Below are 22,618 nucleotides of genomic sequence, written 5' to 3'. Positions count from 1 at the left end.
TCCTGTTTCCTTCTAGTGTCTTTTGTTAATGGTAATCTAAATACTTCAGTTCAATTTTGTGTGTGTGTGTGTGACCAAAATCAGGAAACTGTATCTTAAAGTTGAAATCAGACTTGTGCTGTATTTGAAATAAAACATGATTTCATTGTCTAGCTGAATGTTGTTAGTACAGTATTAGAATAACTTACTAACGGTTCTTTGTAAAAAAATTTTTTAATTTCAAATAAGGAAATAACCAGCTTTGTTCTGAATAGTAACAGATAATACATGTTTAAAGCTTAAAGTACATTTATTGAAAACTTGGTGTTTTCCATCTACTGGATAATATGGCATGAGTCTTGGCTTGTGCAGGCATAAATAAGGCTTCCCATATTCTTATAATTGCTATATAGACTATGTCATGATAAGAATTATTTCAAACCTTCACTAGTTTCCTTAAACTCATAATCCATCTACTCCTTTCACTCCTCCAATAATAGATGACCTCTCCATTTGAAAATACTGAAGCCAATTCTGTGTATGGATTTGCAAGGGCTGGGGATTCACCAGAGACAGAGTGGGGAGCAGAACAGGTGGATCTACTCAAATACACTGCTGAGGGGAGCAGCAGAAGAGACAGGAGAGGTCTGCTGTGCCACGTGGGTCACCTCCCTGGCGTGGGATCAAACTCAGGCCACAATGGCTGGCGATGGCTTGGTAGAGCTGAGACTTAACACCCTATGCCACCAGGGTGGCCCTACTCTTAGCGATCTTGATGAAAGCTGATAGCACTAAGCAGAGAGAGAAATTCCATTATTTTTTAGTATTAGTCATACTAATAGATGTGAGGTGGTGTCTCATTGTAATTTAGATACTATTTCCAATAATAATTAGTGAAAGCTTATTTTATACTGTCAGGTATTAATGAAAATAACTGCTACTCTTTTAAGGAGATTATTGGAGAAATTATATGGTGCCTAATATATTTTAAATATTTTATGACTTCTGTGGTAAGTTTGCTGGTTATATTTACGTGGATTCTAACTTGTGTTTTAAAGAGTTAAACGTTCAAAAAATCGAACCAGTGGTTGACTGCCTGCTAAACTGCATACAAAGTTCTGTGAAAATATAAAGTTCACTGAAATTTGATTCTTGCCTTCAGTGTGCTTTCACATTAGTCCAAATATAAAACAGGATGTAATGATACGGTGTTTAGTTCATACTAAGTACTTAGAAATGCTTGGAGAGAAGAAGTTTTTCATACTGAGTAATCATAGAAGGAATTATAGTTGAACTGGCATTGTAGATGAATTGGGCCTTTCATAGATTTTTGAGGCACGGTGTAAGGGCAGATTAGGAAGAATTCATTGCAGACAAACAGAAAAGTTCAGAGGAAGGATAGCTCAATTTATGTTTTAGAGGAACAGGATATGATTCAAGCTAACTGGAACATAGAATTCAATTGGTAAGTTCTGGGAAATAGATTTGTGATGTCTATCTTGGAGTGTCAGGTCAGACTATTTGTTAGAAATATCAGATTCCATTTTTAGGGTTGTGTAATCTATTTGCTAGAGTGTTTACTTCTGAAACACAAATTAACCTGTATAATCGGCATATAATGGGGAAGTTCAAACATTAGTTTTTTTTTTTTTAAAGATTATGCATACAAGAACTGGGGTACAGGTCAGAGGTGTGGGGAGGGGTGTGTGTGAGAAGATTCACCAGAGATAGAGTGGGGAACAGAATAGGCAGACTGACTGAAATACACTGCTGAGGGGAGCAGCTGGAGTGACAGGAGAGGTCTGCTGTGCCATGTGGGTTTCTCCCTGGCCGGGGATCAAACTCGTGCTGCAGTGGCTGCGGATCGCTTCATAGGTTGTGTCTTAACCCCTTGCACCACCAGGGAGGCCCTCAAACATTAGTTTAAATAATCTTTTCCAGCATATTACCATCTTAAAGTAATTAATAACAAACTTTTTCACAATTAAGGAGAAAGCCTTAGTAATATAAGATTTTAAGGAAAATATTGGAAGTCTTGCAGAAGTGTTATCTTTTAGTGAAAATGTTGGTTAAATGAGTGACTTCCACAGTATTAGGCTTTTTGGTGAAGCAGTGCACACAGAAAAGTTGTGAAGACATTTCTTTTTGTATTAAGAACTTTGCTGAAAAAGTCTACATTCTGATTTTAATTTTCAGTTTCATTGAAATTGGTCTTGACTAGAAGCAAATGCCCTCAAGAGTCCATATTTCAAATAAGGAAGCAGGAACTCCAGCTCTAAGGCTTCAAAAGATTGAAGACCATAATGCTAAGTGCATATTTTGAGTGGAGATTTATTGCACCCTTATTTTTGTAGGACTTTCATTAGTTCAATTAGGGCTTTGATTACACTATTAAGGCTTTTGACTACAGTTACGTTTCTTTTGAGTAAATTTGCCTTAACACTGATTTTCCTCTGAGTCCTGCTGTTTTTAGTTTTGATTTTGTAGGAGTCAAGGTATTTTTTACTCCAAATGTGCATATTACATTCTAGCAGAAGGGACTCTGCCATCTTTTAAAAGAAGGAAATTGATAAAGGAGTTTTAAGTTTGTCACTAAAATATCAGTTTGATTTTTTTGACATTTTCTTGTGTGCTATGGTCATTAAAATCAGTTACAATTCTTGAAATTTGTATATGTGTTCTCATTCACTTAATTTTGATTTGAGAATGGTTCAATTTTAATTTTAAATGAAATTTTCATTTGAAATTTCAGGTACTTTTATGTATTAAGCCCTAACACCTCCAAATGGATTGTGCTGTTTGGCTCTGTTTGGGTGGTGAATTTTTCTCTTTAATGTTGCAAATTTTTTTTTTTTTTTTTACACAACTTTTTTATTTATTTATTTATTTATTTTTTAGAGGCATGTTTTTATTTATTTATTTGTTTTGTTTGTTTGTTTATACATGCACTGGGTACAGTCAGAAGCGCGGGAGGGTGAGAGAATTCACCAGAGCCAGAGCAGGGAGCAGAGCAGGCAGAAGGACCGAAGTACACTGCTGAGGGGAGCAGTGGGCGGCAGGAGAGGTCTGCGCGCCATGCGGGACCCTCCTCTGGTGGCCGGGGAGCAGCCGGGGATTGAACCGGCGCTGCAGAGGCCGCGGGCAGCTTCGCAACCCAGCGCTCAACCGCTGCGCCACCGGGGAGGCCCTAATGTTGCAAATTTTGACCAGACATAAAGTTAAACTTTTGAAGAACCATCAAGATAATTTGTATACATTTATTAACATAAAACAATACTAACTGCTAAAATTCATTCTCTTATACATAAAGAACCAGCTGCTTTCTTGGAATGTAAGGTCTAAGGTGGATATATAGAACTCCTGGTTTATTAGAGGAGTACAAAACTTGCTTGCTCTCCATATGGTCTTCTTTTTCCCTTGCCAATTAGTTGTTGGGGTTTTTGTTGTTTTGTTTTTTAATATATAATTTGACATATAGCAGTGTATTCATTTTAGCTGTACAACAACATAATGATTTGTATAGGTATGTGTTAAGAAATGACCACCAGCATAAGTTTAGTTGACATACGTTACCACACACAGTTATACATTTCTTTCTTTTGATGAAAACTTTTTTACTGCCACCATGTGTCAGTATAGATTTCAGTTTTCCAGAAGATATTGGAAATCTGAATTTCTAACAATATGAATTTCTATGACGATTTTTACTTTTTTTTTTTTTTTGCTTATTTTAAAAATAATTTTACATAAAAATTTTTTTAAAGATTTTTACTTTTGCATAGAACTGGGGTGCAGGCCAGAAGTTCAAGGGGTGAGAGGATTCACCAGAGACAGAGTGGGGAGCAGAACAGGCAGATCTACTGAAATACACTTAAAATTTTTTAAATTTCCCCAATTTTGGGCCTCCTTGGTGGCGTAGGGGTTAAGTCTCAGCACTATCACACTATCACCACTGTGGCCTGGGGCCTGAGGCTTGAATTTGATCTGCAGCCAGGGAGCTAATCCACATATGGCACAGCAGATCTTTCCTGCCTTGCCTGTTGCTCCCCTTAGCAGTGTATTTCACTTTTTTTCCCTCACCATCATCCCTTATCTCCCCATGTCCCTTTCTTCTCCTTGAAACCTCAAGGTGTTTTTGATTGTCCGCTTGTTTTTGTAAGTATTTTACTTTGTCAAATCGTCTGCTGTGTAAATTCCAGGATTTGTTTTTGTCATTCCAATTTGCTTTAATACATAGAATTCCCTCCATTTTGCATTTCACCTTTTTTTTTTTTAAATGACTATAATATTCCATAGTGTGAATATAATTCTTCTTGATCTAGTCATTCATTGATGGACATTTAGGCTCCTTCCATGTTCTCGCCATTGTGAATAGTGCTGCGGTAAATATTGGGGGCAGAGGATGGGGGGAGAAAGAGACAGTTTTGATGATTTCATGTTCCTTGGTTAGATATCCAAGAGTGGGTTGCTGGATCACATAGTATTTCCATTTTAGTTTTTTAAGATAAAACCAGATCACTTTCCGTAATAGCTATGCCAATTTGCATTCCTACCAATAGTGTATTAGGGTTCCTTCCTCCGCATTCTCTCCACTTATTGTTGTTGGGGGGTCTTTTTAACATGTGCCATTCTCATTGCTATCTCATATGGTATTTCACTGTAGTTTTTTTAACCTGCAACTCTCTTATTGGAAGCTGTGATGGACATTTTCCATTTATCTATTGATCTGGATATTCTCTTTGGTGAATTGTTCACATCCTCTGGTGATGAGAACTTTTAAAATCTTCATTTTCTTAAGTCATAGGGGTAGTCCTTTCATTTAGCTATTAACTCTCTGAAGTGTTTATTTCAGAAGATTTTAAATGGAAATATCATTATTACTGACCTATACATAGTATAGCCAGTTTCTATTTTTGAGCAAGTAAAACTGTTGAACTTTAAAATTTGACTTACTTAACATTACTTTTATAAAAATAGAAGGGTAATTTCTTTGTTATTAATATGGTTTATTTTACTTCCATGTGTTTGTATATATATTTTTTAAATGTATTTATGCTGTTCTGCTACGTAGAATTTTGGGTAATCTTTCACTTTGAAAATAAAAACACTTTTTTGATTGTAGAAAGACCCAAATGGGACCAGAAGTTTGCCAACTGGAAGTTCTCTTCTTCAAGAAGTTGAAGTACAGAATGAGGAGGTGGCAGCTTTTTGTCAATCCATTACAGAGTATGGAATTTTTCTTTTTAAGTTAAAGTTTATTTTTGTAATTAAATGCTTATTTAAAAAAATTAACTTGAAACCAATTTAATATTAATAATTCTCAACATTTTAAAGTTTTAATTGTTTTCTCTCCAGCTAAAATTTTGAGACAGTTAATTGGCACATTAATTTTAGTGCATCCTTGCTCATTAGGTTTCTCTGTACTTAGAAGAAAAAACTGAGGTGATGCCATAGATATTTTATACTTTATTAACCAGTGAAAATGTGGCTTATATATAAGTTTTGGTGCACTTTGAAGATACCTTAATTTTATTTTGCAAGATTAATTTTGCCATAAAGTTTGTTGCATTCAAAATACTGTCTTACATTTTTAAGAGATGATATTATAACAGCTAATATTAGAAGAGCAAGTAACAAGCATTTCTCCCCCCCCCCCCCCCCAGAATATCTTGGGGTGGGAGGATAGAAAAACATCAGTAAAGAAGTACCATTGTTTTACATATTTTGACATAGGATTTGTTCCCTCAGGTGTGATTATTGTTGCTCTTCCTATTCCCGCATCTTACTCTACCTCCTCCCCTCCCTATCTGTATTAAAGCCACTTTTTCTTCCCTGCAAATCCCTTTAGGGATTTTTTTAAAATTCATTTTTCAGCAGGTATTTATAATAGAAGAGCAAATTACGTATACTAGAAATTATCTATGCTTTTATGCTATTATACCATTGTGTATGTGTGGTTAATGGCTTGGAAATAATCTTTTTCCTTCATGATTTTTTTTCCTTAATGATTTAGAAATAATCTGTAATCTTTCTCTTCATTATTACCTTTAGTTCTTTAATTTATTCCCCAAAGAAGCTCTGTGTGCTTTCTCTTAGACTTTTGAATGACTGCTGGATTCAGTTTTGCAAATTGAGAAATTAGACTGATTTACCTCCCCTTCCCACTACTGGAATCTTGCAGTATTTACACAAACTCTTCCTCTAATATAAAATGATTGCTTTTTTTTTTTTTTTGCACACACACACACACACCCCCCAAGTAACTTATGTTATATAAAACCCAAGTGAACAAGAGATGATTTTGTAATTTTATTTTCAATAGTGAAATATGATTGCAGCAGGTATTTATCAGCAGTAGGAGGTAGAGGTGTTTTTGAAGCTCTGTTCTAGGAACTTCTCTTGTTCTTCTGTTATCAGGATCAGAAAATGTCTTTTGAAGAAATTAATGACACTTTTTTTCAGTATGCCTATTTCTGCAGTGGATTTTGAAAACAAGTACTTACACTCCTAAAGAACAAATCTAGTTTTTGAAATCTCCTAAGATTATTCATTTAATCCTTTTGATTCAGCAATGATATTAGTGTTAGACAGTGAGGCTGATAATTGTATACAGTTCAGGTGACAGCAAGACTGGGAAGTTAGTGCAAGTTTGAGGTCTTGTTTGGTGTTTCCTTACTTCCTCCTTCCTCCCTTCCTCCCTCCTTCCCTCCCTCCCTCCTTCCCTTTCTTTCTTACTTCTTTGCTTCTGTGAAATTAGACAGTTTGGACTAGTGATTTCAAAGGGTCGTTTTTACTTTAAAGTTCTATAATACTTTGATTCAGGATGTTTATTATTTCTGGTTTTCTCTGGTCTTTATTATTTATTTCTTCCCTTTCACATTTACTGTAACTGACAAAGCTTGCTATACCAATAGTCACAGGTGCAAAAAAAGTTTATATAAGGATGAATGTTAGATATCAGTGGAAGTTTTTGCTGCTTCATTAGTAGTCTCCTAGGGTAGATGAGAAACTATACATGCTGTCATTCAATAATCTTCTGAATATATGGCTCAGATCTGATATTTATATTTTACAATGGTATGTTGACTCCCTGTAGGTTTTTAAGAACTCCATTCTTGTAATTAATTTTATTCTAAACAATACGGACTCTGTTCTTTCCCATAAAGTAGAATTAATTCAATTAAAACCTTTTAAAACTCGTTTTTCTCTCTTCTGTCCTAATTTTGCAGGATTTGCTAATGTCTATACCTAACATTAGCTTGATTGAGCATATTAGAAAAATAAACCATGAATAATTTTAGTGTATGTATAGAGATGTTAAATTTCATGAACTTGTATGATCACATTAAACAAGTAAAACTGTTTCTGTGGTGGTGATGTGGAAAAATGGAAATTTTAGAGAAAATTAAAAATACACTATAGGCAGTTACTTAACATCAAGCTGCAATATATGATTAAGAGTATCTAAAAAACACCTTATCTATTTGATCTGTTATATTTAAAGTGAATAATTTACTGAAGAGAGCAATTGTCAATTTACTGAAGAGAGCAATTGTCTATTTACTGATTTAATTTGTATGTTTAAAAGTTTAGTTATAAACAAATTCAAAATCCCCCCACTCTAAGGAATCTGTTACCATCTTAGTCCTTGCCAATTTTTATAAGCCAGAAACAACTGAGTATAGAAGAAATTATCAATTTTATAGAAAAACAAAGAAAATTACTGTGTTTTTCTGGACTAAGTATCTTCCAAAGTATAGAGCAGAAACAAATTCCTCATTAAAATTTTTTTATTGTGGTAAAATATAGATAACAAAATTTATTATTTCAACCATTTTTATATTTGCAGATCATGATGGTATATTCACATCGGTGTGTAAAAGAAAAGACTGGTTTTAAGAAAAGAAAATGAGATGTTTCCCCCAAAGTCAAATTCATTGAATGCAATTTTTGTCTAATACATTCATGAATATCATGAATACCTTCTTATACAATTCTCCCCGTTCCCTAAGTTTTACAAATCACTTTGAGGAAAGACAGGACTTGTAGCACTGTAAGGAGCCATTTATGTGGGGTTTTGTTAATTGTTGTTGTTGTTGAATTCTAAAAGCCAAAACAATGTTGGTAGGAAAAAAAAGACTTTCCAAAAAAGATTTTTAAAAAAGAATATACTTGTTATCTTTTTGGCAGTTACATTACTTGTATTATCAATGACATTAAAAATATACCATTTTGTATAATTGTATAGTGTAGAGAAAAAATCATTGGAAATAGAACTTCATTTAATGTCTTGTATCTGGTATGTGCTTGGTTAATGTTGAATGTTACCAAAGGTATCCTGGCAGTGCTTAATCTCTTTCCTTGGATTCCTTTTATTTAAAATCCTGGTACTTGGCATTTTGACAAGGTTCATTCATTGTAGCTCTCATGAGCTGCTCTAGAATTGGACAAAGACATAGAATTGAATGGTTGTCAGTATGCACAGCCTTGTTCAGGGCTCTGAAATGGAGCTTTAAAAATTTTTTCTTTTAATTTCTTTCTTGTGAACAGATTGAAGACCAACTTTCCATATACCAGTCACTGCACAAATCCAGGTTATTTGTTAAGCCCAGTCATACTGCAGAGAAACATCTGTGGAGAAAATGCCAGTGTGAAAGTCTCTATTGAAATTGAAGGATTTCAACTACCAGTTACTTTTACATGTGATGGTAGGTTTGTAGTTCCCCAGCCACCTTGTTTTGTTCTCACTAGGGAGAAAATGTTTAAACTGTTAGTATTATCCTATCAGAGATAACCAACTCTTATCATTAAGTATGCTTAAAAATGTTTTTGTGTGTGTGGCAAAATACTTAACATTCTTTAGTTAGCCTTTTCCAAAAAAGTTCTTCCTGTAGATGTTTCCTGGTTAAGACCAGTGGGAAAACAGTTTATCTTTATGACTACTTATTTCTCTGAACAGTGCTGCATAACTTTGGTTGATCAGTGACTCTTGGCTAAGACCCTAGAAAAACTTGTTGTAGTCCAGTTTTTTATTTTCATTTTATGGCAAGAAGGTACTTGTTTATAAAGAACTACCAGTGAAATCGAAATTCCAGTTATCTTGCTGAACCCCTCTAAGGTAAAGAAAATTTTCCTTTGGTTCTAGCTCTTTCTTCCAAACTTGATGTGGGTGTCTTTTCAAGAGACGTAATTGAAAGTTTGTAGGAAACTTTTTGTTTTAAAAATCTTGTATTTTCATTCAGTTATTGCTTTTCATAATGTGCATATTTTAAATGACAGGGATGGAAGGGATGGATTCCCCTTTATTTTTTTTTTTAGTCTTGGGGATTTTTTTTTTAAGACTTATTTATTTATTTATACAAGCACTGGGTACAGTCAGAAGCGCGGGAGGGTGAGAAAATTTACCAGAGCCAGAGCGGGGAGCAGAGCAAGGAGCAGAGCAGGCAGAAGGACCGAAGTGCACTGCTGAGGGGAGCAGCGGGTGACAGGAGAGGTCTGTGCGCCATGCGGGACCCTCCTCCGGTGGCCGGGAAGCAGCTGGGGATCGAACCGGCGCTGCGGAGGCTTCGGGCAGCTTCGGAACACAGCACTCAACCGCTGCGCCACAGGGGAGGCCCATAATGTGCATATTTTAATGGGATTCTACCAGTCTGGTAAGATCCTAATTTTCTGCCTTACTTTGACTTAAAGATTATTCCGTTTTTTTTTTCCTGTAATGATTATAAATAGAAATAAGTCTAAGGGCCTCCCCGGTGGCGCAGCAGTTGAGTGCTGGGTTGGGAAGCTGCCCGCAGCCTCTGCAGCGCCGGTTCGATCCCCGGCTGCTCCCTGGCCACTGGAGGAGGGTCCCACATGGCGCGCAGACCTCTCCTGCCGCCTGCTGCTCCCCTCAGCAGTGTACTTTGGTCCTTCTGCCTGCTCTGCTCCCTGCTCTGGCTCTGGTGAATTCTCTCACCCTCCCGCGCTTCTGACTGTACCCAGTGCTTGCATGTATGTATGCATGTATGTATGTATGTATGTATAAATAAATAAATAAACAAGCACACACACAGATAAATAAATAAATCTTAAAAAACAAAACAAAAAAACTTATTAAAAAAAGAAGTCTAAAATTTAGATACTTTCTTTGTGGTTTTGCACTATTTGAAGGACCTTTGAAACAAAGTCTGAAGTTAAAATGTTAGCCAACTAGATCATTCTGTTAGTTTCTAAAGGAAGATTTATTCTTTTTAACAAATCTTAAGTCTTGGTATGGAAAATCATTTAAATCTGAGTATGCAGTAAGAATAAATACTAAAATTGAAAAAGAAAAATATCTGAACTTACTGTTCAGAGAAATAAGTAGTCATAAAGATAATTGATCAAAATAAGCATGGGTAAGCAGATAGCAAATGCTTTAATTTGTAGCAAGTTTGACTTATATTTAAAGATCTGATTAAAAAAAATTTCAAATGCCTATTTGTTTCTTTATAAACATGAACATTTGTAATGTATCTCTCTCTCAAGAAATGTAGCCATATTATGGTAGAAGTGGTTTGTGTCTTAAAACAGTGTTATCTTACATTTGGCTATTCAGAAATGTAGCCTTTTCTGCCAAGCTGTTAACTTTCATGGTTTTAATGTAATCACTGTCTTCTAAACTGAACAAAGAAGTTCTAGTATAGAAATAGGTTATTTAAAAAGCTTTAATATTTAATGGCATAAGCTTAGTGTCCTGCTTTTCCGAAGAATGATAATTAAACAGTAGTTCCTACTTGCTGCATTTTTTTTTCTTCATTGAAGAGGTTGCCAGCCAAATGTCAGACATTTAAAATGGCAGTTCTGGGCCTCCCTGGTGGCACAAGGGGTTAAGCACAGCACTGTGAAGCTATATGCAGCCTCTGCAGCATGAGTTCAATCCCTGGCCGGTCAGGGAGCTACCCACACGGTGCATCAGACCTCTCCTGTCTGGCCCGCTGCTCCCCTCTGCAGTGTATTTCAGTCAGTTTGCCTGTTCTGCTTTCCACTCTGTCTCTGGTGAATCTTCTCACCCCCCCCCCAATACCTCTCGCCCGTACACCAGTTCTTGTATGCATAAATAAATAAATCTTCTTTAAAAAACGGGGCAGTTCCCTTTCCTTATCATTAGTTTTAAATTATTCTTTACTGGATACTGCTATCATCCTCTTTGGAAAAGTCTATAATAGAAAGTAGCTGTCTTAGCTTAGACCTGTCTTGTCTAATATTGTAATCTCATGTCACATGTGGCTACTGAATACTGGAAATGTGGCTAATATAGATTGAGGTGTGATTTAAGTATAAAATGTGCGCTGGACTTCAAAGACCTAGTTTGAAAAAAAGATAACTCATTAGTAATTTTTAAATATTATGTGTTGAAATGATATTTTAAATATATTGGTTAAATAAAACATTAAAATTGCCTTTTTTTTTACTATTTAAAATTTGACTACTGAGAAAATTTTAAATTACATGTGTGACCTGCATTTGTGACTTGTATTTCTGTTGTTTAGTGCTATCTTAGATTATAAGAAATGCAATCTGAATAAGTGTGTACTTACAGTAAGGTGAGCAAAATGAAAATGACCACTAACTCTTTTACAGTGAGTTCTACTGTAGAAATCATTATAATGCAAGCCCTTTGCTGGGTACATGATGACTTGAACCAAGTAAATGTTGGCAGCTATGTTCTGAAAGTTTGTGGTCAAGAGGAAGTACTGCAGAAGTAAGTTTATTCATTTAAAAACTGAGCAGCATCTTTGGAAATTTCATTTTTAATGATTCAAGGTAGAAAAATTATAAGTTAAATTTATAACCCAAAAGTACATTAGGTCCTTTTGAATCAATTCATTGGCTCAATAAACTTACATTGAGATATTTAAGACATCATGGCTTAGACAGTGGAGAGTTATAGAGATAATCAGGATGTGGTCGTGCCCTTCACAAGCTTGTAGTCTTGATAGGAAGAGTGGGGCATAATATGTTCCTAAGTGATTTGTTTCTTCTTTCTGTAAAGAATCAGTAGTTACATCATTAGAGATTCCTTTTTCCTTTGGTAGCATGACTGTACAGAGTAGTAAGCTGTGATTTTCTTCAGTTGCCTAAAATCATTATCATATATATCTTTTTATTAGCCAAGTGATGTAACATTTGGTCTAGTTGTTTTACAGATTTTATTCTCTTAAGCATCAAGAAGTGCAGTGTCCCTGTTTTTCTTATTTCCTTCTCTTTTCTTTGCTTTGATTTTTATGTAGAAATTATTTTTCTATTTAAGTGCTAAACATAGTTTAAAATAGATCGCTGTATTTTACCATTCTCTTCAATTGCTGTTGCAGATACAATTTATGTTTTACTCTCATCTATATAATTTCTAGTTTGAGTAGAATAACACTGATTAATAATTAATGTATCTTGACAGTAATCATTGCCTTGGAAGTCATGAACATATTCAAAATTGTCGAAAGTGGGACACAGAGATTAAACTACAACTCCTAACTTTCAGTGCAATGTGCCAAAATCTGGCCCGAACAGTAAGTGTGTATACCTTATAAATAAACTGCATTTGGTTGAATCTGAATGAATCTGCTAATTAACCAGTTTGCAATTTGTACATTCTCTTAATATTTCTGGGTTGGTCTGGGAATGATGAACTCTTCCCTCAATAGGAGTCTTTCAGCTGATGGGGAATGATTTTCAAGCATGAAAATTTAGGTAGCATACTACTCAGAGCTGGAGGCATATTTAAAAATCAAAGTGGAGAAATTAAAAAGTTGATTTGTATAGTTTTGCACAGGAGCGAAAACACAGGGGTCAGAGAAATGAGGAAGAAGGAAAAAGTTTGTATACTATATACAGTTTTTGGAAAAACGATCTATATTGACCTTGCACTGAATTGAGAAAAATACATTATTTTTTACCAGATGGAAACTAAATCTCTATTTTACAAGCCTAGTACTTTCTTTTGAGGTTTAAGCAAAATAGAATGAAGGAAAATTAAGCCATTGTATTTACTAAGTAAACTGGATGAATTTTAATCTCTAAAGAGACTTACTCTTCATTTGGTAGGATTTTGTATGATAAAATATCAGTCATTTCTACTTTTCTTTTCTCAGGTTTTGCTCCTATATTATATAGAATTTATTTCAATTGGATGGAAACTACTTCACAAAATTCATTACATTTTTTAAAATTTTATTTTATATAATTCTTACATAATTTTTCATTTTTGTATAATTGTTCATTTTCATTTTGGTTATATTCCCTATACAATTCCCACCCCCTTTTTCTTACCCTAATCCCTCTTCTCCTCCCCTCCCTCCCCACCACTGTAGTGTGTCTCTGGTCTATAGTTGCTTGCTGATTTTGATTTTTACTTTATTGCAATTAGTCATTGAGAACTTTTTTCAGTTTCTTAGGGAATAATGTTTTTGAGTGTATTTACATGTAAAGAGTTATCATAAAAGATACCAGTGCATTTTACATTGGGAATAAGAAGAAACTTGATTATCGATAGAAAAAAATAATACAAAAATTCAGATGATCGCTTCCCCGTCTGGCCCATACCCCTCCTTTATCTGGCTGTCAGCCAATTTTAAAAGTGTTTTTAGCTTGCTGCTATGTTTAGAACAGAAGTGGTTTTTGCTTTGCTGCTATTTATATGTCAGAAATCAGACTTAAAAGCATTTATATTTTTCCATTTAGAAACAAATTTTTTCATAATATTGATTCTTTTTTTAGTCTTATAATCATTCTGATAAGAATTTACCCTCCATACTGAGAAAATCACTTTAGTTTTAATTAATTTATTACATACTTAACCATATTAAAGTTGACAATACAAAGAACATAAAGTGTATAAAATTTTTTGGTAAACATTTGTATGTGTCTGGTTAGGTGGAAGATGATGAAACACCTGTGGATTTAAGCAAACACCTCCATCAAATAGAAAAACCTTATAAAGAAGTCATGACAAGGTATGGCATCTAAAGCATTCATTATAGGTTTTCAAACATTTCTCTTGGATGTGAATATATTTATTTTAGTGATTAAAACAATCATATTTGTATATTATACCCTTCAGCTATCTTAACTGTTCTTTTTTTTAGGCACCCTATTGAAGAACTTTTAGATTCTTATCACAACCAAGTGGAACTAGCCCTTCAAACTGATGTAAGTCTTAATTTACATTTTGACATGATCACTTAAAGATTCTTGTCACTATTCCTTTCTAAATGTTGTTGATGTTGGTTTAAATATTTTGGTACTATTTAAACTAGATTCTGTTTCTATGCATTATGTTGATGTTTGATGAGTTTTCTTGACCCAATTCTGTAATAACAAAAATTCTCAATGTTTAAATTGACATGTTTATTCAGCTTTATTACTAAGCAGAATCTTCAGTTCAATTTAAAAAGCATTGAATGTTTACTATATGCTAGATACCAGAGTTAGGAAATTGAATGACCTAGTTCCTACCTACCAAGAAATTAAAGTAAGTGATGGGGGATTTTAACCAATTTCAAGATAGTATAGTAAATATGGTAGAGGTGTGCATTGGGGTTGAGAAATCAAAAGGGTTCTTCTCTCAACTTGAAGGTTCAAGAAAGGCCTCTTAATAAGGTTGTTGCCTGACTGATGTGTCTTAAATAATGAGTTAATCAGAAGGAAGTTGGGAAGGGAATGCGGAAAAACAGCACCCACCCCAGCTGTGGTAGATAAATGGAAGTATATAAGCACTTTGTAATAGAATACAAAGTGAAAGATTGGGAGATAACATTAGAGATATCCAAGTGATGATTTACGGATAGAATGGATGTTGGACATGCGAGAGAGAATGAAGTTTAACGTAACTCTCAAGATTTTCCACCTGAGTATTTGAAAATTTGGAGTTGCCTTTAGAGAAATGTTTGGGGAAAGGAATAGGCTTGGGGGAAAGATCTGGAACTGAGTTTTTGCCATTATGTTTAAGATGACTTACTCATTTGAATAATGATGTTAAGTCTGAAACTTAATGAAAGAGGACTAGGCTGGAGATAATAAACTTGAAAATCATCAGAATGTATATATTGGTATTTGATTAGATAAGATCAACATGAAAATAATTGTAGGTAGAGAGAAAAAGAGTTCAAGCTGAGATGTGAATGTATTGCCCATATTAAGGTAAATGAAAAAGCCCACATAATCCTGTAGCAACTTCTCTTTTTCTCTTTGCAGCATAAGCCTTTTTTTCTGCTTCCACTTCCCCTCTTCTATTCTCTTATGAACCTGCTCCAATCAGGCTTTCATTCTCAACATTTCTTAGAAACTTTACTTTTAAATCATGAAGGACTTCCATATTCCCAATTCCAGCAGTAAGTTTTTAATCTCTATTTTTCTTAGCTTTTCTGCTTTGTTTGATAGAATTAATAATTTCTTCCTTCTTGAAACACTTGAATTGGCCTTTAGGATATCACCTTCTTGCTTCTACCTTTAGTGACTGTTATATTCTCACTCTCACTTATGATCTCCATCTCTTCCTTACCTCTAAACATTAGAGAACCCCAGAGCTCAGTCCTAGGACTTCTCTCTATATTCACATCCTAGATGATCTTGCTTAATCTCATGTTTTTAATATATTTCGTAGGTGCTGATGACTCTGACATTTGTATCTCCAGCCTTAACCTTTTTCTTCAACTCCACATTCAAATATCTATCAGTTGGCATTTTTGTATGAATGTCTAATATGAAATTTAAGACACACAAAGCTAAATTTTTATACTAATCATGTCATCTTTTAAAAAAGTCTTCCCCTTTTTTAATAAATGGCAGTTTTACTCTTCCATTTGCTCAGGTCAAAACCTTGGAAATCTTTGATTTGTCAGTAAAATAAACCTCCACATTCCATATTTAATTTAATTCCTGCCATCTTTACCTTCAAAATACTTTAAGAAGGCAACCAATTCCGAAGTGTCAGTCTTAGTTACAGTAGTTACAGTAGTTCTTTACTGATCTCCCAGTTGCTGCCCTGAACTTAACTGTTTTCCAAACAAAATGATCTTTTAAAAATAAGTCGCTGGGCCTCACCGGTGGCGCAGCGGTTGAGCGCTGGGCCATGAAGCTGCCCACAGCCTCTGCAGCGCCGGTTCGATCCCCAGCTGCTGGGCGAGGGTCCCACATGTCGTGCAGACCTCTCCTGCCACCCACTGCTCCCCTCAGCAGTGTATTTCATCAGTCTGCCTGTTCTTTTCCCCTCTCTGGCTCTGGTGAATTCTCTCACCCTCCCGCGCTTCTGACTGTGCCCCAGTGCTTGTATAAATAAATAATCTCTCAAAAGAAATAAAAATAAGTCACTAATACAATGCGAAATAAAGAGAAAATGGGCATTTATGGAAAAACTGGTGAAATCTGAAGATTAATTAATAGTAATGTTAATGTAGTAGTGTTAATGTCTTGGTTTTTGACAAATGAAATGTGGTTATGTGAGATGTTACTAAATCCATTTTCTTTAGTGTTACACTGGAACTCTTTATTATATTATTATTTTTACAACTTTTCTGTAAATCTAAAATGATTCCAAACTAAAAAAAATTACTTAAAAAAAGAAAATTGAAAAAGTAAATGTAAACTAAGAAAATCAAAGTTAAAAGATGGTTCTTTGAAAGATTAATGAAATTTATAAACTCCTGATGTTTGTTAAATTGTTCTACTCTTTTTCTTGAAATCCTGTTTACTATCTCAGTAGGTAAAATTCTTATCCCTAATGTGGCTTCAAGACCCTGTATTCTGATTTACCATATCCTTTGTTTTAGTTGATACTCTTCAAATGGAACCCTTGTATTTATAGTTCCCTCTACTTTTTTTTAATATTTATGTATGTATGTATACATGTATGTATACAAGAGCTGGGGTACAGGCCAGAGGTGTGGGGAGTGAGAGGATTCACCAGAGACAGAGTGGGGAGCAGATTGAAGTACACTGCTGAGGGGAGCAGCGGGCGAGTCAGGAGAGGTCTGCTGCGCGATGTGGGTTGCTCCCTGGCCAGCAGGGGGATCAAACTCATGCTACAGAGGCTGTGGACTGCTTCATAGGTTGCGTCTTAACCCCTTGCGCCACCAGGGAGGCCTCTAGTTCCCTCTACTTTTAATGCTTCAGCCCTAGATGCTTGCATAGATTACCCTTGTCCTTCATTAAAGTCTCTGCTCAAATATTACCCTAAAAAAGAGTTCTTTGGTGACCCTCTTATCTGAAATAGTGCCTATCCCATTTACTCCCCATAATATTTTAAAGACTTATTTATTTATGCATTCAAAAGCTGGGGTGCAGGCCAGAGGTGCAGGGGATGAGAGAATTCACCAGAGACAGAGTGGGGAGCAGAACAGGCAGATCTACTGAAATACACTGCTGAGGAAGCAGAGGGCGAGACAGGAGAGGTCTGCTGCACCATGTGGCTCACCTCCTTGGCCAGGGATCGAACTCCTGCTACAGTGGCTGCAGATAACTTCATAGTGCTGACTGACACTTAACCCCTTGCGCCACCAGGATGGCCCCGCTCTCCATAATTTTTTTTTACATCTTTATTATTTATATACCATAAAATTCACCCAGTGCATATGTATAGTTCACTGAATTTCTAGTAAATGCATGGAGTTGTATAACTATCACCACAGTCCAGTTTTAGAACATTTTCATCATCCCTGGAAATTAACATGTACTACTTTGTAGTCATTTTCCATTCTCCTCCATAGCCCCAAATAACTACTGATCTGATTCCTAATTCTATAATTTACCTTTAGGGGGGATTATATAATTGGGATCATATACCCCATGTAAATTATTTATATCTGATTTCTTTTTGTCCTTTTTTTTTAAAGATTTATTTATTTATGCATACAAGATCTGGGGTACAGGCCAGAGGGGTGGGGGGTGAGAGGACTCACCAGAGACGGAGTAGGGAACAGAACAGGCATAGTGACTGAAATATACTAAGGGGAGCAGTGGGCAAGACAGGAGAGGTCTGCTTCGCCATGTGGGTTGCTCCCTGGCCGGCTGGGGATCGAACTCATGTTGCAGAGGCTGCAGATTGCTTCATAGGGCAGTGCTGAACCTCTTGCGCCACCAGGGAGGCTCTATATCTGATTTCTTCAGTGTGTACTGTACTGTTTTTAAGCTGTTGTAGGATATAATTTGTATTATATGACCATAGTTTGTTCCTTTTGTTATTGCTGAATACTTCCATTGTATGAATATACCGCTTTTCTTTATCCATGCACCAAATAATGGGCATTTATCCTGTTTACAGTTTTTACTTATTATACATAATGCATATTCAGTCACCTGGTAGTAAAAGCTGATAAGTGAAGTCTGTGAATTCACAGAACAGTTTGATTAGAATGAGTGTGTGAGGGCTGAAGGAAAGTAGATTGTCATCATCATATGCTATGATATTTTATTTTATTTTTTTAATTCATACAAGAACTGGGGTACAGGCCAGAGATGTGGGGGGTGAGAGGATTCACCAGAGACAGAGTGGGGAACAGAACAGGCAGATTGATTGAAGTACACTGCTGAGGGGAGCAGCGGGTGAGTCAACAGAGGTCTGCTGTGCCATGTGGGTTGCTCCCTGGCTGGCAGGGGATTGAATTCGTGCTGCAGAGGCTGCAGATTGTTTCATAGTGCAGTGCTTAACCCGTTGTGCCACCAGGGAGGCCCATATGGTATTTTAAATAGCTAAGATCATGTTAAAGTACAGGTTTAGAGTTGAAGATGCTGTAAATTTTACACATGGACAGTTATATAACTAAGACTTATGGTATGTGGGGTAGGAAGTCAGATAAATACCAAAGTAAAAATATGCATGCAGGGCTGTGTGTGGCCATAGGTCAGTAGCATAGCAGATCAATCAGGGGTCAAGTCAGAAGACAGAAACTGTAGTAGTTATTAACAGGGAAATTTAAAGAATCATTATTTGGTAAAAGTTAATTGCTTCAAGGAGTAAAAGAGGATTCTAATTCTAATGCAGGAGTTCACATATTATGGCCCACATGCTAAGTCTGGTCTGTTACCTGTTTTTGTAAATAAAGTTTTATTGAAACATAACCATGTTTTTTTTAATGTATTATCTGTGTCTATCTGCATGCCCAAGTAGCAGAGTTGAATTGCGACAGTGACAGTGACAGTGACTGTTTGGCCCAGAAAGCCTAAAATATTTGCCATTTGGCCTTAAAAAAAAACTTGCCAACTTTGTTCTTAAGGGGTCCAGAAGTGACAAGTATAGTTGTATGGCCTCTCCCTCAACTTCAGGCTGAAATTTAACTTCTTTGAAGAGGGTATGACCATCACAGAGGAATATACAGATGTGCCTGTGGTAAAGAAATTTGCCAGAGCTATCAGATTGGGGGTATATGACCTGATGGTATAGCTGAAGCTGGTCTTTGAGAACCACTGGGTTACTAGGCTAAATTAAAAAATGGGGAACTGGAACCTTGATGAGAAATGTCTTCATGCTATTCTCACCTTTGAGTATTCTTTTAGTGCCCTCAATTGACAAAACCTAGCATTGTGCCATCTGGCAAAGGAGAATTGTGTATAGGGTTAGTTTTAGTATCACAAAGTAGAGCAAGAAAGGGTGGGTAGACAATAAATTAATAATTTATTGGTGGTGCAGTGGTTGAGCGCTGGGCTGCAAAGCTGCCCCGCAGCCTCTGCAGCGCGGATCGATCCCCGGCCGCAGGCGAGGGTCCCACAAGGCACGCAGACCTCTCCTGCCATGCACGCTGCTCCCCTCAGCAGTGTATTTCGTTAGTTTGCCTGTTCTGTTCCCCACTCTGGCTCTGGTGAATTCTCTCACCTTCCTGCGCTTCTGACTGTACCCAGAGTTTGTATAAATAAATAAATGAATCTTTAAAAAAAAAATAATTGGCCCATAAAGAATGATGGAGAATGATATAGGAGAATGGCATGATAACAAAAATGGACAGGTTTTTTGCTTAAAGGTACAGGAATAAAATAAATAGAAAAATGAGTAACTGAAATGGGGAGCTAAAAACATACCTTCAGGTGCTGAGGACTGCAGGGTAATTTATAATTTAGTATTTGAGAATGAGGTGGTTCCATTTAAGCATGAAAGTGAAGGGAACATTCAGTTTATGGTACCCTAGTCTCAATAGTAGGAAAGTTTAAATTTTTAAAGGATGATGCAATACTGAGTTTCAACCCATTCTAACTACTTGGCATATAAATTGGCATAAATGTTTAATGAATTAATTCATTATATAAGGTTTTTTTTAATGAGTTGTACTTTAAACAACAGGGATGTAGAGAAGGATTTTTAAATCATCAGGTAAATGATTTTATAATTTGTACATGTATACTTTTGAGTTGTGGTGAAATTAATTGTGATTGAATAGTACAGAGGGATTATCCTCAAGGAAGTTTTTTCATCAGAAAAAACGTAAGTCGGGCTTCCCCAGTGGCACAGCGGTTGAGCGCTGGTTTGCAAAGCTGCCCGCAGCCTCTGCAGCACTGGTTCGATCCCCGGCTGCTCCCCGGCCACCGGAGGAGGGTCCCACATGGCGCACAGACCTCTCCTGCCGCCCGCTGCTCCCCTCAGCAATGTACCTCGGTCCTTCTGCCTGCTCTGCTCCCCGCTCGAGCTCTGGTGAATTCTCTCACCCTCCCGCGCTTCTGACTGTACCCAGTGCTTGTATAAATAAATAAATCTTTAAAAAAAAAGAAAAAGAAAAAATGTAAGTCATGGTTGTATAGATGCAAGTAATATATACAGTTTTCACTCGCCCAGTGTTATTAATATGTGACCAGGGGCCTCCCTGGTGGCGCAAGGGGTTAAGCATCAGCACTGTGAAGCAATCTGCAGCTACTGCAGCTCGAGTTCAATCCCCGGCTAGGGAGGTGACTCACATGGTGCAGCAGACCTCTCCTGTCTCTCCCGCTGCTCCCCTCAGCAGTGTATTTCAGTCAGTCCACCTGTTGTTTTCCCCACTCGGTCTCTGGTGAATCCTCTCGCACACACACTGCTCCCCCCGCCCCGGCCTGTACCCTAGTTCTTGTATGCATAAATAAATAAATATTTTTTTAAAATGTGACCATCTTCTGAATAACTTGGTTTCAATAACAAATTTTTGCAATAGAGAGAGAAGAATTGGTATTTTAATGTGGAAATTATTCCCAAACGAGAATAGGAAAGACGACTTATTTTTTTATGATTTAGCAATTTATTGGTAACTTGTTGCTACTACTTCTGATTCTAATCTGAAATTGGTTTGCATATGAATAATTGTGTCGGGTAAAGTGAAAATTAACCAGACCTGTTCTTTTCTTCTTTGAAGAAAACTATATAATTGAAAAGCTATCTTGTTTCTTTTGTCACCAGAGAAGAGTAGAGGATGTTTGTTCTGAGACACAGCTAGAAGTTCTGTTTTCTGCCTTCATCTCTGAAATGATCCTTTAAATTCCACATACTCATATTTATTTTACTTTTTATTTTTGAAGAACCAGCACCGAACAATAGATCAAGTAATTAAAGCTGTAAGAAAAATCTGTAGTGCTTTAGATGGTGTAGAGACTCTTGCCATTACTGAATCAGTAAAGAAGCTAAAGAGAGCAGTTAATCTTCTAAGGAGTAAAAGTGCTGATGTGAGTATTTTTTAGAAATTAGCATTTTATTATATGCAAATATGTACTTATATGATCATCACTTAAACTGGAAGATTTTTGCTTCCCTTGGATAAAATGTTATTTTAACTGTGGCTTTTACTTTTGAGTTGATTTGGTCACTTACTTGGCAGGGTCGGAGAGATCCCAAGAGGGGGTGGCCTGCTTTGGAAGTTGACATTGAATAGATGTATGCCAAACTGTGGACATTTTGTGTGTAGAAGAGGAACTCTAGCATAAATGAGTCAGTAGGAGGTTTTAAAGTAGATACTAAGCCCCTTTTTTTATATTACACTTTTGTTTTAGTAAAAATTCTCCCCATGATATTTTCATGGGGTTTAATTAGTTCTGTTCATAGGGTGTTCATAGCTCTGATTGGGAAGATGAGAGAAGGTGAATCATAACACATGATAAATTTAAAGAAGGGAAACGTTATATTGATATCATGTCCTTCAACAGATACTTAGTGGATTGTTCAACCCATTCATTCTCACAGAGATCCTTATCCATGTGGATTCAGAAATTTGGATCTATTTCTTTTTATGTGCTTGCTTCTAGAAATTAAAATATTTCTATAAAATCACTTGAATGTGATTGACTATAATGATCCAAATGTCTGAGACTTGTATTCATTATACTCTTTGCTGGATAAAGGAGTAAGCACAGAGTAAGAGAAGAGCTTAATTTAAACAATTATAAGAACTTTTTTGGTCACTAAATGATAATAGAGTTCTAGTTTCTCTAAGAGTGTTCTTATCTAATAGTAGAGCAACTAAGGGAAAATAAAATACTGTATTAGTTTATTTATTACTTTTGGATTTCAAATATGAATTGGTAAATTGTCTTAATGAGACAAATTTTTTTTAGTTTCTACGTATTGCAGTAAATTTCAGTTACTGTATGATTTTCTTGACACTAAAATTCACCTGTTTATTTTGTTAAGGGTTTTCACCTTCTGCATTCTTTATTTATTGTTTTATTACTTCTGCAGACA

The 22,618-nt window shown here is 36.0% G+C and overlaps 1 protein-coding gene across 1 annotated transcript in view; it reads left to right on the top strand.

The window, feature by feature from the left end:
• Window positions 1–22,618, top strand: part of PIK3C2A (phosphatidylinositol-4-phosphate 3-kinase catalytic subunit type 2 alpha) — an 88,003-nt gene that overhangs the window by 27,340 nt on the left and 38,045 nt on the right. Inside the window, exons 3-9 of the mRNA XM_037522717.2 lie at window positions 5,102–5,205; window positions 8,530–8,687; window positions 11,581–11,701; window positions 12,395–12,506; window positions 13,870–13,949; window positions 14,082–14,145; window positions 21,463–21,606. Of these exons, the coding sequence (XP_037378614.1) occupies window positions 5,102–5,205; window positions 8,530–8,687; window positions 11,581–11,701; window positions 12,395–12,506; window positions 13,870–13,949; window positions 14,082–14,145; window positions 21,463–21,606 (783 nt within the window). The remainder of the gene's footprint in view (window positions 1–5,101; window positions 5,206–8,529; window positions 8,688–11,580; window positions 11,702–12,394; window positions 12,507–13,869; window positions 13,950–14,081; window positions 14,146–21,462; window positions 21,607–22,618) is intronic.

Source organism: Talpa occidentalis, unplaced genomic scaffold (genome assembly GCF_014898055.3).
Source record: "Talpa occidentalis isolate TD23 unplaced genomic scaffold, MPIMG_talOcc4v2.1 talOcc4.3, whole genome shotgun sequence".
Lineage (NCBI taxonomy): Eukaryota > Metazoa > Chordata > Mammalia > Eulipotyphla > Talpidae > Talpa > Talpa occidentalis.
This window is presented reverse-complemented; position numbering and strand designations above follow the sequence as displayed.